This window comes from Pezoporus wallicus, unplaced genomic scaffold (genome assembly GCF_028554395.1).
Source record: "Pezoporus wallicus isolate ANWC-B61680 ecotype Strahan unplaced genomic scaffold, APGP_CSIRO_Pwel_v1 contig_14543, whole genome shotgun sequence".
In the NCBI taxonomy this organism is placed as follows: Eukaryota; Metazoa; Chordata; class Aves; order Psittaciformes; family Psittacidae; genus Pezoporus; species Pezoporus wallicus.
This window is the reverse complement of record NW_026636733.1, coordinates 54,379-69,139: the sequence shown is the minus strand read 5'-3', so window position 1 is coordinate 69,139 and position 14,761 is coordinate 54,379. Positions and strand designations below refer to the sequence as shown.

The 14,761-nt window shown below is 52.3% G+C and overlaps 1 protein-coding gene across 4 annotated transcripts in view; it reads right to left on the bottom strand.

The window, feature by feature from the left end:
- Window positions 1-2,563: 2,563 nt before the first annotated feature.
- Window positions 2,564-14,761, bottom strand: part of SPEN (spen family transcriptional repressor) — a 66,484-nt gene continuing 54,286 nt past the window's right edge. For 2 of the 4 annotated variants that reach the window (XM_057401305.1, XM_057401307.1), the window contains 5 exons: window positions 6,017-13,937; window positions 5,028-5,441; window positions 4,104-4,298; window positions 3,452-3,610; window positions 2,564-2,792 (listed from right to left, as the gene is read on the bottom strand). In XM_057401305.1, coding sequence (XP_057257288.1) covers window positions 2,661-2,792; window positions 3,452-3,610; window positions 4,104-4,298; window positions 5,028-5,441; window positions 6,017-13,937 — 8,821 coding nt within the window. In that variant the 3' untranslated portion in view covers window positions 2,564-2,660. The remainder of the gene's footprint in view (window positions 2,793-3,451; window positions 3,611-4,103; window positions 4,299-5,027; window positions 5,442-6,016; window positions 13,938-14,761) is intronic. The other 2 variants (XM_057401306.1, XM_057401308.1) reach the window with 1 other exon arrangement.

Here is a 14,761-nt window from a genome sequence, read left to right as displayed (position 1 = left end):
GGGCCCGACAGACAGACGGACACCCATATGGATGGTTGGATCCAGGTGGACAGACGGACAGGAGCGTGTTCACCTGGACACAGGGGTGGTTGCTCACTGGCTGGACCAGGCAGACAGACGGACAATTGCACGTCCAGCTGGATACATGGATACCTGTATGTGCAGCCAGCCAGACGGACAGACCCACGTACATGCAGTCACCTCCTCAACCCATTGGCATAAATTCCTTCTTCCACCCCAAAACCTGGACTTTTTCTGCCCCATTCCCAATCCCTGGTTCCAGACACACGGACTGGGGCAGGGCGGGATGGGCAGTGGTCTGTTTGTCCACCCACCCATCCACAGAACCATCCGTCTGTCCCTGACCCCAGTCTGTGTGTCTGACCCCACCCCGGGGCTCTGGGAGGGTGCTCAGGCCCGATCCCAGCTCCAGACACATGGATGGGCACAAACACACAGACCATGGGGGTGCTGGGGAAGGGTCTGATCCTGCCCACTTGTGGCTTCATGGCAGAGCCATACACGTGGCTCAACATCCAACTGTACATGTCCATGACCACACCGTGGTGCTGCAGGGGAGCCTCAGGCCTGATCCTGCCTCCAGGGCCCCCAGGACCCCTGCCTTGGGGTGTCTGTGCCCCCAGAATGAGCCTGGAAATGGCTCTGGAGCCCTGGATCCCCCCCATCCATCCCTGTGTCCCCCTGTGCCAGCAGCCCCATTCCCAGCCCTGAGGGGGACAAAAGGCACAAGGGCTGGGGCTGGAGCCAGCATGGTTCCCCCCAGACACCAACACAGGACTGGGATGAGGGTCCCCCCCCATTTAACCACCCCAGGCTGCTCCCAGGGCATCCACATCTTCTCCTCCATCTCATTTTTTACTAAATCTGCCCAATTTTAACCCATTTGCACCCACACCACCAATGAACTGAGGGGTTCAGTGGCTCCCAGCATCGCATCATTCCCAAACCAGAGCCCAGCGTTGGTTTTGGGTGTAAAACCAGTGAAAAAGGTGAATCCTGCTGCTTGGGTTTAACGCTGGTGCTTTAAAGCAGGAAACTGGCATTTTGAGTCATTGTGATATTAAAAGCGGGAGGGGAAAAAAATGGCAACTTTTGGTTTCCAAGCCCCATTTCTGGGGAAAAATCAAGAGATTTGGGTGATGCTGCTTCCAATTGGTTTCAAACCCAACCCCGCCGCGGCCGAGGGAGCACAAAGGGGCACCGAGTGTTTTGTATTTTTTAATAAAGTTTGTAATCCAATGGACACACAAAACAAAACTGGAGGGGAAAAAAAACAAACAAAAAAAACCAACAAAAAAACAACAGAAACAAACAAAAAAAAATAAAACCGGGAAAAAAGAAACCAGTTCCATAAATTAATAAAGTGTTATCAGGGGAGGGGGGAAGTCTTTGTACAAGTGTAAAACACTTCCACAGTGGATGAGGTGGGGGTGGTTAAATGAAGCACTTACAAATGGGTGACGATACAAAGTCTGAGTATGAAAATAAGATTTTTTTTCCTCTGAAAACACGTTTTTTTTTTGTTTTGTTTTTGCCTTTTTTTGTTTTTGTTTTTTGTTTTTTTTTTTTGTTTTCTCTTTTTTTTCTTTTTTTGGCACAGATTAAAAAAAAAATGTATGTCGTGGGGAATCTGAATTTTCTTTTTTTTCCTTTTCTTTTTTTTTTTCCTTTTTTTGTTGTTTTTTTCCTGTCTTTTTTTTAAAGTCAGTATTATATATATTTATATATATTATATATATATTTATATATACACACACCCACTGAGTTCTGCATATCCCACCGGGAAGGAAACAAAAAAAATCTCTCCCTTTCGCGTTGTGTTTGAGGGGTTTTCTGTCTATTTTCTCATTTTTGTTGGGTTTTCCTTGGGTTTCGCAGTGTAAACTGTACATCCCAGATGAGGAGAAGACGCTGCAGCGGGAGGCGAGCGCAGGAGAGGAATCACATCCAGAGCGGAACGAAAACCAGGGATGGGGAGGAGGAAAAGAAGGGATAAAGAAAACCAAGCGATAAAGTCAACTGAAACCAACTCAAGCGGAGGGGGTGATGTGTGAAATGCTCCTTGACCCACGGATCTCGGCGGAAGGCCCCAGGTCCTGCGTTTCCAAGTCCACGGCGCGTTTCGATGTGTGTCAGGAACATCCAGAGCGTCACAGCGTGTCTCCAACTGTGCAAAGGTCCGAGTCACTCATTTAGTGCAAAGGCAGTTCAGGTTCTTTTTTATTTTTTTTTTTTTCCTTTTTTTGTTAAAAAAAATAAGCCATCCTTTGTCTTTTTTTCTTTTTTTTTTCCCCAAAAGGAGGCACGGGAACCCCAAACCAGGCGCCTGCTGAGCGCAGCCGTTGTCCATAAGCTAAAGCAATATGTAAACATCCAGGGGAGCAGCTCCCCAGCGACAGTTTGATCAGGGCAGGAGGCTGGTATCTGGCAGCATTTTCTTGGTTCATTCCTTTCTCTCTTGCTTTTTTCTCTGTGTTTTGACCGGAATTCTCTTTTTTTCTGGGTGATTTTGGGGGGCTCATTCGCGGTTGGTTTGTGGGGTTTGGGTTTGTTTTTTTTTGCTGCAGGGCCTTGGAAGGAAGAAAACAGAAAGGACTCAAAAACTCAAACCCGACTCGAGTCAGTGCGCGGCGGAGGGCTCACACGGAGGCGATGACGATCATCAGGTGAGGGGAGATGTTGGAGATGCTGGCGAGCAGGTCCGGGGCCAGGCGGGAGAGGTGGCTTTCCGAAAACTCACAGGGTGGGAAGATCTGCAGAACGTAGGCAGGCTGCAAGGAGGGAAAAACACGGATCAGGGCGGGTGAGGGGGGGTAAAACGGGTGGGGTTTGGGTGTTTAAGGGCTCAACCGGCACAACTGTGCACAAAAGGGGATGCTGTTCGGTGTGGTTCCCAAGGGAGTTTTTCCACACCAGGGATGTCAGACCTGGCTGGTTTTATCAGGAAAGGCAGAAAAATTCCCATTAATCACTCCAGCACTGATGGCTCATTCTGGGCTGTTCACACCCAGGGAACACATTCAATCTGATTCATTGCAGCAACACACCTGGAGTAAATGTTCCACATCACCCAACATCTTGTCTTTAGGTGGCCAAGAGCAAGAAATCGCTAGGTATCCTGGAAAAACCAGGATACAACAACAAGGACTCTACTTCAGAAGAGCTGGAAAATGGGCTTGGTTTGGTTTGGGCTGGAGCAGCAGGGAACAGACATCTGGGGGCTTTGGGGGATCATCTTCAGTAACTACAGCTATTATATTGGTGTGGGTTTAACTGGTGATGTAAGAAGCCAGCACAGTAGATGTGGGGGATTTAACACCAAACCAGGCAGCTCAACTACACCCTTCAGCAAAAACGGGCAGGCCGGATACATCCCATCACCTATCGCTGTAGTTTATCTACAGCATTCCAGGGGCTTCCCTGCCCATACCTGGTTAGAGCCGGGGTTGGGCACGTTGATGATTCCTGCAGCCTGCTTGGCCTGCAGGTAGCTGATGAACGCAGCCTTGAGCGACTCCGTCTGATTCACCACGTCCTCCTGGTCTCGGCCACAAGGCAAGGCCAGCAGCAGGCAGTAATCACTCTCCACCTGGAAGAAGACACACTCATGAAGGCAGATGTTTGCTGGGAATGGGCCTCTTCCTGACACACACCCATTATCCGCAGTGGAAAATCCTCTCTCTGAGCTCCTACCAAGTTACAGCAGACGTGCTGACAGCTCAGCTGGCCCAGGCCATCGTGAAAAGGACTTGAAACCCTGTTTCCACAGCCCTGAATTCCACTTCCCACCTTACTCAGACTGCTGGAGGCAGCAGGAATTTGTTCCAGGGCTGAGGGATGGGTGACTTCAAAGGCTTCCCACCTCCACTACTCCCTTTTGTACCAATGCCTATTGCAATCTGTATCACACACTCTCTGGGATGCAGGAATCACACGCACCTCCTACCAGACCCCCAAAATAACGTGACAAAAGCAACGAACACCCAAGTTGCTGTCACTTTTGTTACCCAGCTGGTTAAGACCAGCCCTGTTTTGGTCACACAGGTTTTAGCAGTCCCCAGACACCCGTCCCAGCCCCTCACCATCATCCTGCGGGCTACTCCCTCCAGCTGCGAGGCCTCGAGCCGCATGCGCTGGGCGATGCGCAGTGGGGGTCCCCCCTCGGGCGCCGGCAGCGACCGGTGAGCCAGGACGTTGTTACCGGAGACAAAGTGGAGCTGAACGGCAGCCGTGTCGTTCTTCAGAGCCAAGAGGCCCTGCCAGACAATGGGGTATTTCTGGGAAGAGAGGAGAGGGAATATTAAACACAAACGAAGGACATGGAGCTCTTGGAGAGAGGCCAGAGGAGGCCATGGAGATGCTGCGAGGGCTGGAGCAGCTCTGCTCTGGAGCCAGGCTGAGAGAGCTGGGCTGGGGCAGCCTGGAGAAGAGAAGGCTCCTGAAGGGGAGACCTGAGAGCAGCTCCAGTGCCTGAAGGGGCTGCAGGAAAGCTGGAGAGGGGCTTGGGACAAGGGATGTAGGGACAGGCCAAGGGGAATGGCTTTAACCTGCCAGAGGGGAGACTGAGATGAGCTCTTAGGCAGAAGCTCTTCCCTGTGAGGGTGCTGAGGCGCTGGCACAGGGTGCCCAGAGAAGCTGTGGCTGCCCCATCCCTGGCAGTGTTCAAGGCCAGGTTGGACACAGGGGCTTGGAGCAAGCTGCTCTAGTGGAAGGGGTCCCTGCCCATGGCAGGGGTTGGAGCTGGAGGAGCTTTAAGGTCCCTTCCACACAAACCCGGCTGGGATTCTGCAATTAACGGTGCCTTATTGTGAAGCTCTCATAAATGTGGCTAAAATTCACCGGGGAGAGAAACAGCCGAGAAAGCTGACAGATATCCATCTCCTTCTCTACGACACGAGGGGTCAGTTTTGGTACTAGAGGCCAAGCTACACAGAAGCCGATTACTTCTCCCTGGACAAGGAGCACAAGGCTCCCTGGCCAGGAGAAGAGGACGGAGCGATACTCACCGTCAGAAGCTGAACCATATCCACAGGTCTCTGCGACACAGGGTGAGGAGATGGCTCCTGTTTGAGAGCAGACTGGGGCTCGGGGCGATTGAGGGGCAGCCCCGGCGGCGCCCCAGCACCTGATGTCGTGGGGATAAACATGGATTGCTTGGGAACAGCCTGGGGTTGGTGTGGTGACGGAAGCTCCTGCTTGATTGAAATGGCCACAGGAGAAGGGTAGGAGGTCTGGCCCGTGTCCCCTTGTGCCCTCTGAAGGTGGACGTGAGGGTCTATCTGCGCTGCATGCCTATTTACAGTGGGGTGGTGACTCTGCTCTGGCCCTGCTGCCGCTGGGCCCTTGGGATCCTGAGGGATCTGAGGGGTCTTGCTGCGAACTGGCTGGCTGGGGTGCGAGTGTTCGCCCTCCGACAGACCCTGTGAAGCAGGCAGTGGGGAGAAAAGCAAGGTTTCAGGCAATGGGCATATCAGAACTTGTTAATTCAATTACAAAGCTGCCAGGACACCATCAGATCGCTGGTGGAGAAATCTGGGTCTCCACAACACAGCGTCAACCCCATTCCAAGGCCACCCCAGCAGACTCTTACCCCTTAGAGCTGAAACCACAGCCTCTGAATCCTGCCCTGAGCCTATTCTTAGCCACAGCATCCACCCAAGGATGTCTGACCTATGCACTACCTCAATGCTGACAATTCTTCCCCTAACACCTCTATGTCTAGAAACCAGTAGGCAGCTTCACACCTCCCAGTTTGAGTCCTAGAGTGGTCCAGAAACCAGGTTATTTTAGCTTCCTCTAATGCTGAGCAGCTTTCAAATCCCAATTCCAAACAGAAGTGGCTCCTCTTGTGCTATGAACTGGAGCAGGGCTTGGAGACTAACCACAGAGAGCTGAACCCAGCTCCTGAGGCCACGCAGGGCCATGCCAGGGCTGTTAATAGCTCAAAGCACTGCAGGTTTCAGGCAGGAGGAGGAGGTAGGTTTGCATCTCTCACCTGAGACGGGGTCATGCTCCGGGAAGGCAGCCCGATGGGCGAGGCGCCAGGGAACTGCGGGTGCCCGAGCTGTGCCGCGGTGTGGTAGTTCCTCATGTCGCCGTACACGGACCGGTAGTCATGGAAGGAGCTCCCTGCGGGGTGCATGATCTGTACCCCGTGGGGTACCACCACCGGCTGCGACAGGGGCAGTCCAGGCAGCTGGCTGCTGGAGGGGACGCTGAGGAGCCGGGGTTCGCTGTGCGGAGAATGAGCCATCTTCCCTTCCGAGGATTTGGGCGTCTCCTTGCCAGGCTGGGGGGTTTTACTGACAGGAGGAGTCTTCACAGCCCCTTCAGGCGTTCGGGATTGTCTCGTCTCCGAGTGGTGCTCGCCCACCGCAGCCATGTGTGGGTGCATGATCATCCGCACGTCCCGGGGCACGTTGTACTGGTCGAGCCTGATGCTCGTGGGGTGCATGCGGTAATCTGGCTGCATCACGAGCACGTCAGACTGGACGGGGGCCGGCCCTCGGCACACCGTGGTGTGGTGGTAGTGCATCTCCTCCTCGGGGGGATGCTGGGAGGACAGAGGAGGCATGACGATGTCTCGTATCGGAGCTGGCTGGGGCGTGCTGGATCGCTGCGTTTTGATCTCTATCTGGGGTTGCAGAGCAGCTCGGGGGGAGTGGAGCGCTTCCGGGCGGATGCCATAAGGGATGCCAGAGAGAGGAGGGGTGTTCATCCTCACCTCGCCTTGGGACAGATGGCCCAGGGACACAGTCTGCGTTACGCTGTGAGGGGGCATGATAACAGATTGCTCGGGATGCATGCTGGATATGTACTGGGGAACGGGAATTCCGGGTGCCAGCATGACCGGGGTGCTGCTGGATAACGCCGGGGACGAGGTACTGCCAGGGTGACAAGCGCGGGGGAATGGTGACGGCGAGTGCCCGCTCGTACGCGGTGAATGTGGCTCCTGTTTGGTGACCCCCAGGTGGGAGATGGCCCGGTCAGTCGGGGTGCTGGGTCCCGAGCTGACGTGGTTCGCTTCCGAATGCATCTTCCCAGAGAGGGAAGGGTGGTGAGGGCTAACCCCAGGACTCAAGTTGGAGGGCTGCAGAGTCTTGGTCTCCACTTTCAGAGCGGCTGGGTCAGAGAGTTTTTTGTTCACAACCATCTGGTTATGGACGAGTACGGGTGGAGTGTTCACAGTCTGTGTGAGGACCTTCCCAGGCTGAGACGCTGGAGTCTGGACAGAAAGGTGGGATGAGTCGGACTTCTCCTGTTTAATGGAGGAGATGACGGGTGACGTGTTATAAGGTTGCGTTCCTAGTACCAAAGAAGAATGGGTGGAAACAGTCCCATAGCCTGCCGAGGCCTGGGAGCCTTTCGGCGTTGGCTGAGATGGTGTGATGGGTTCCTGTTTAATCTGAGACTTGGACACAGACTGCTGAAACTCGATATCCACCGCGCTGGCTGGGGGGATCTGGCTGATCTTGGCACTAATTCGCTGAGGGCCTTCTGTCTTCTGCCCTGAGTAACTCAGAAGCACTACACCTTCCGAGGTGTTCACCCGCAGCCCCGGACTGGAGCCAGTCTCTACAGGCCTCTCCTCAATAATAGACATGGACCCCGGGTGAAACCTGCTGTTATCATTTGTGCTTGGCCTCTGCTTGAATTTCGGTGAGGGAGCGTTGACCAGACACGTCTGGGTTTGGGGAGCCTGCTTCACCAAGGTGATCCTGGGAGCCTCCTCCAGATCCACGCTGTGGGGCATCCTGCTTATAACAGAAGTGGCTTTGGGAGCAATCACAGTGCTCATCTTCTCCTTCTCACCAAACACGGGTGCCTCGGCCACCGGTGGGTCCAAGGTGTTGGTGATGGGAACTGCTGGCTTCTCCTCCGAAACCGGCTTTATGGCCTCAATGGCGGGGTGGAGGGGTGCCTCCTCCAGGCAAGGCGCGCTCACCGGCTCGGCGTGCGTCGTCGTCACATGTGTGGAGGTTATGCTCGTGGCTGAGACATACTTGGGCTCCATGAGGATCTTCCTCAAAGTGCTGGAGTTTGTGTCGATATCAGACGCCTTTGTGTCGGGCGGGAGAGCAGGCGGGGGCGTGGAACGGGCACGGGGTTCCTCGTGCCTCACCATCCACTCTGGGACCTTGGCAGCACCGGAGTGAAGGGGCACGATGGTGGCGGGCACTGGGGTGGGCAGCTTGGCTGCTGCCACGGCCGAGGGGACAGCAGCAAGGGCAGTGTTTGGGGCACTCGGTGGTGTGATGGGCACGTTCTCCATAGGCGACCGTATCTTAAACCCGCTCTGGCTGCCCTCCTCGAGGGGGACTGGTGGGGAGGCCAGGTCCAGAGGAGCTGGAGCTGGTGCTTTTGGAGACATGCTGCTCTCAGCAACAGCTTCGTGTGCAGCCACAATGTCAGCAGCTGCAGCCTTGCCTGTGTCAGAAGCACCTGGCTCCACGGGCACCTGAGCCACAGCTTTTGTTTGCTTTTCCTCCTTCAAGACTTCTTCAGACTTTGCCTTGACTTCGCTGGCAGGGGGTGACTTGCTCTGCAGCCTCTCCGGCTCAAAGGTGTTGACTTCAGCAGCATCCCCCTTTCTGCCCGTGCTCTTTTTGCGTCGCTGCCGCGTGGTTTTCTGACGGCCCTTTTCCTTCCGAGCAACTTCAGCCTCCTGCAAGGTCTCCGTCTCCTGCGCAGAGTTGGAGGATTCGCTGAAGCTGACTTCAGTCTCCTTGCTCTCTGCTTCTACCACGGATGGGGCAGAGCTGGGAAGCGGCTGCACCGCAGGCTCCATGACAGCCTCAGTTTCTAGGATATTATTCACTGCCTGATCCGTCTCGGGCTCCATCTCCTCCTGAGGGGACGGCAATGCCAAGGGCTCGGTGGTGATTTCAGCTTCCGATTCAGCAGGGTACGTCGGGGGTGCAGGAAAACTTTCTGTCTCCCCAGAGATATCATTAATGATGGAGCCGATGGCCGCTGCCAGCTCCGTTTCACTCGCCTGATGAGCGGGTTTATCTCCCTCCTCCTCCTGACGAACTTCAGGCACATCTGCTGGTGGCTCTTTGTAGGCAGCAATGGACGGCGGAGTTTCGGTGAGCTTTGCGATGTTCTCCACAGCCTGCTCCAGTTCAATCTGTTTTGCCAACTGGGCGGCTTCGGGGGACTGCTTGGGTTCTCGGATCACCTCCTTTTCCGTTTCTGGGAATGAATCGTCTACCTCGTTCTTAGCAAAATGAGGTGCCAAGATGTCCTCTTTTGGGGGGCTCTTCATTTTGGCCGGTGACACTGCCACCGGCTCTGCCTCGTCCTCAGTCGGCCGCAAGGCGCCCTTGACTTCATCCACGTTGAGGCGTATTTCCACGTTTTTGAGACACACAGATGCTTTGTCTACAACGGTTTTGGTATTTTTGTACCTTCCCCTTTTGGATTTCGTGACCTTTTCTGGTGCCGACTTCTTCTCAATGATCTCAACCGTGGGGATTTCCAGCTGGGTCTTCTCCACATCCAGTTCTTTCCTGTCACGTTTCTGCTCACTCGCTGCCGGCTCTTTCTCAGTCACTTTTGCTTTACTGCCGTTGTCACCAGCACTGGATTCCTGACCGCTTCTTTCAGCAGCATCTTCAGATTCAGCTGATGCATCAGCTTTCGGTTCATTCTTCCCCTTCTTCCCCTGCTGGCTGGCTGCAGCTGAGGAGTGACTGTGTGTTAGCTTCTGGGATCTAGGAGACCTCCAACCTTCAGCGGGCTTAGGAGCTTCCACAGCATCTTTAGCATCAGCCTCCTCCACCTCCTGCTGAACCGGCTCTGTCTTTATTGGGGAGATGTCCTCCTCTGGCTTACGGCGGGTTTTTGGAGGTCTTCCCCTCCTGGGGGTCGTAGGAACCGTTGTCGCTGCTTCCTGTGGTTCCTTTTCCCCTCTTTTCCTGGTGGATCGAGTGACCTCCACAGAGTCCTTCACCGGAGAAGGGCCTTCATTATCCCCTGTGGTAGCATAGACTGACCTCACGTTTCTGCGCCTGGTCCGGCCTATAGGCAAGCTTGGCTCCACGTTTTCTGGCTCTGCAGCAGAACTTGGGGATTTAGCAGCGTTCCTCGAAACCTTCTCGGCCTCCACTTTCAATTCAGAAAGCTTCTGCGTCTCCCCACGAGGAGAGCTCGACCTCTTGAGCTTCTCACGGTCAATCCTTTCGCTCTTCCTCGTGACAGGCTTCTCCAGGACGTTAGCTGCAGCCGACTGCACAGGAGTCTTGGAGCGTTTACTCTTGTAGGACTTCTTATCTTTTACCACAACCGGAGTTTCGACTTCCATATCGTTGTCAGAAACAGGTGGCAGGACCTCGGCAGCCACCTCCACCTTCTGACTCGCAACAGCATCAGCGTTGGCAGAAGGTGGAGGATTTTCTTCTTTAGATTCAGCAGCTTCCTCGGACTTTGGAACCAGCTTGGGAGGTGGAATCAACTGGGCAGTTTCAGGTTCTGGATCTACACTGTCTGCTTGGGAATACGAAGATCCAGGTGTAGGAGGCTTGGTATCCAAGTATGAAGGGTGCTCTGTTGCCACAGTGTCTTCCTCTGGTGCCAGGGTTGTAGCAACAACTTCTTTACCGGCTTCTACAACTGGCAGGGGCTCCGTTTGCTCGAGCGGTTCCATTTTGACAGGAGCAGCAAGTTCAGGGAAAGGTTTTTGCTCCTCTGCTGCAGAAGCAGGTTCAGAAGCTTTTTCTTCTTTCACAGAAGCTGTTTCCACCACTACCTTTTCATTCACTACCTTCTCAGAAGCAACTGGTGCTGGTTCCTGTGGCAGGACAGTGACCGAAGAGGGACTGAGCACTGAGGGAGTTTTATGTTCTGGTTCTTTACTATCCGGAACAGTGTCTGGTGTTTTCGGTCGGTTTTCTTTATCTTCCTGTTTTTCCACTTCTTTTGGTTTCTGATCTTTCTCTTTTTCTTTCTGCTGCATTCGTGTCAGTTCAATAAATCTACTGTGGAAGAGAACCACCGGCTCTTGCACCAGGTCAGCCGTGCTGTTGGTCCCATCGGAGGAGGACTGTCTCCCATACAATCTACCAGAGATGAAGTCGAGATCATCATCTTTTCTCTCTAGGTGCTGCAGGCGTTTGGAGTCCTGTTCGAAGATTGAACTATGCAAAAACCGAGAAGCAAACAGTTCCTGTCTCTCTTGCTCCTCCTCTTTATGATCTTCCTTCTTATCGTCCAGTTTTCCACCTTCTGAATCAGTCCTGATCTTTTTCTTTTTCATATACCAAGATGGAATAGGTCTGGGAGCCGAGTCAACCTTCTCTTTGTCTTTATTGTTTCTAAAACTAGCAAATCTTGAATCCCAATCTAGAAAGGACCAGTTTTCTTCTCTGGAGGAAGACAGCGATTTAGCTCTTTCAAGCAAGGCCTTGGTGTCTGGTGTGATTGTCTTGTCCAATGCAAAAGAGTAAAATTTGTTTCTTTCTAAAGAACTTGACAGTCTTTCCTCTCTTTCACGTAACTTCTCTTCTCTGTCCCTTAATAAAAAAGACAACCTGGAACTCTCTAACAAGGACGAGGCTTTTGGGGAATGGGACTTGTTTTCACTGTCATCATCTGAATCTGAAGGCACCTCCCCAGGCTCCAGGTCTCGGACGGAGCGCTTGCGTATGCTGTCTCTCTTGACGATGCTGCTTGGAAAGCTGATATCGACTCTCCCAGGCTCCTGCTTCACTTGTGTTTCCCACCTACTCGAGTCCTCTTCAGAACTCAGTACAGAGAGTTTTATTTTAGCCATTTCTGCCATCTGCTCCCTTCTGCTGGAATCATAAGGATTGAATTTCAGCGAGTCCTCCCTCACAGTCACGTTGGAGTATGAAAGACCCTTTTCTTCTATTTTGGGTGACTCTTTGGTTTCCTTCAATGGCATTAGCCTCGGAGAATCGAGTGTGTCGTCATCTTCATGGAAAGGGAAGTGTCTGATGCTAGGAGAACAGGATGTTCTCTCAGAGTCCTCACTCACCTGACGAGAACTTCTGTAGTTCCTCTCTCTTTTAGTGCTGATTTCAAAGTCAAACTGGTCAGTCTTTTTCCTTTTACTTGGCGGAGAGTCATCAGTGACGTCTTGCGGTGGTTTTCCCACCTCATGGACCAAGCTCCGTCTTTCATATTCATCCACATCTTTCTTTGGACTGCCGAACTTCTCGGACTTGGCGATCTCCATTTCCAGCTGCTGTTTCAACCTGCGACTCTGCTCCATTTGTTTCCTGTAGCTTTGCGTGTGGTCAATGTCAATGCCGATTTTCTCCTCCGTATCAGTTGACTGAGGTTTCTCTTGGCCAAGTTTATGTTCAGGTGTGTCTTCAGGAAGACTGGAGTAATTTTTCCTTGTGTCCTCTCTCTCTGTTCCTTGATCATCTAGGAGCTGTACCTGCTTATGCTGTGGTTTTACTGGGTTCAGTTTTTTAGCAGAGAGTTCCTGAACCTCTGCTGGTTCATCGGCTGCCTCCATGAGCCTCGCCTGCAGATCCAGGGTGGGACGCATGCCGATCCCACCAACATTAAGAGTCTCCTGTATTTCTTTGGGGCTGGTAACAGGAATAAGTCTTTCCAGCTTGAGTTTTTTAGATTCCCTTTTAAGCATCTCCTTCCTCAGGGGTTTTCTCTCCAATTCTCCTTCCCTTAACATGGTCGCTTCTCTAGATGAAGCCGTTGCGTCAAGCTGTTTCTTCAAAACCATGCGTGCATCTTCCTCATCTTGGCTGCTTCTTTTTGCTTCCAGCTTTTGCCTGTCAGGTTTCGGATTCGCATCGGCAAAACGCCTTTTACGAGCCTCCAACTTGTCTAAATCCACTGCATTGGCCCCCTCAGAAGTTTGCTCTGCCTTCAAGTGCTTTTTGGGTTTCAGTTTTCCCTCCTTATCCACAACTTCTACGTGACTGGCAAGGGCTTTCTCTTTTTGTACCTTGGTTCTGGCAGGTTCCAGTTTAGACTGATCAGACTTGGTTTGTTCAGCTTGAGATGTCTGTGTTTTCTGCTCAAGAAGGGGGGATTTCATAGTGTCGTTGTCAAGCTTTGCTCTCAGTTTCTCCAGAGCAGGCTGATCAATAACCTTCCCTTCCTTTTCTTTTACTCGGGTCAACACGACGCAGGGCATTAGTTCCAGGCGGTTTTTAGCTGTCCCTTCTTTGTCACCTCTCTCTTTACTCTGTTTACTGTTACCCTTCAGTTTTTCAGGGCTGGGCTCTCTCTCATTCTCCTGATCCGTTTCGGAAGACTGAGAGCTGGGCGAATGGATTTTTGCTTTCCGTTTTTGCTTATCAGTCTTTTCCTTTTCCAGTTTTTCCGGCTTTTCCTTCCTCACCAGGCGTTTCTCCTTGTCCACCCTCTCCTGGTCGAACACTCGCTCCTTCTCCGCCTTCTCGTTTTTTGTGTAGCGTTCCATGCGGGCTTTGTCGAGTTTGTCGTATCGTGGAGGGGACAGAGAGCTGCAGCTGCCGCTGCGATCCGATGACCTGCTGTAAATCCTCCTCTCGGAATCGCTCTGCAGCCGCTCCGACTGCGACGGGGACGCGCCGGGGCTCTGCGGGCGCCGGGAGTGCGTCGGGCTCTGGCTCCGCTCAATGGGTCTCCGTTCATGGTCTCTGTCCCGATCGGATTCAAACCGTTCCCTCTCCCGCTCTCTCTCCCGTTGCCTGTAACTGTACTCCCTTATGTCCTGCTCGTAAGGATCGCCCCTGTAATCCCTGTACTCGCGTGGGTCGTCGTAGTAGCGTGGGTCATAGTAGTCTCCCTGGTAGGGATCCCACTCCGCGTAAAATTCTCGGCCTCGAGCTGGGTATTCTCGACGAGGATCTTCAGGATACGTCCCTGGAGTCCGAACAGTCTCGTAGTAAGTACGATCAGGGGCGTACTCGTAAGATCCTCTTCGCTCATCTCTGCTATATAGGAGAATAAACAAGTTAGTTCTCCACCTCAACTGTGTTTTTTGCTATGTAGGAGAATCATTTTACGGCAGTTTCTTTGTATAGAGGCAACTGTACAGAGCTGCACACAGAGATTTAACAACAACAAATCAGTGTGCAGTGGATTAAACGCTTTGTGTGCTTATCAACTCACTGCTGCATTTCTGCCAAATTCAAATATATTGTTAAATTAAGGTAAAACCTATGCCCCCGTGTATAGCCCAGCACGGTGAAAACCATCCCCTCTCAAGTACCTGAAGCCTACCTCTGAAAAGTTGAGTCAAATCAGAACTCAAGGTTGGAACCTCTCCATTACTAAGCAGTAAAGTGGTAATAAGGTCTTTTTAAAAATCCTAAACCCTGTAAGTGAGCCTTTAATTCCAGAACCATCTCTTTCCCTGCATGTGCAATGCTGACGTTGCCTATTTACAATATGACCAAGTCAACAAAAATGAGCTCAGGTGAATTCACAGGAAGCACTCAGCAAAATAACTCAAGCAATTGATGTTATTACCTCAATACCTCCAACAGCAAAAATAAGCCATTTCTAACCCTGAGCGTGCCTCTCTGGCGGAGGGCTGGCAGCGAGCTGGTGCTCCCCTTCTCCACCATTACAGAGGGTTTTGCAGACTGTTTCACACGTTTACTTGGCTTCACAATTTCTGATTACATTAAAAGCTGACAGCTCTCAGGTGTTAAGAAAGGGACAAACTTGAAAAAGAACACTAAGAAACAAAACACGGAAGACTGCAAGCTCATTCTGCAAGCCAAGTGGGATGTTGTGAAAGGCAGCTGTGAAG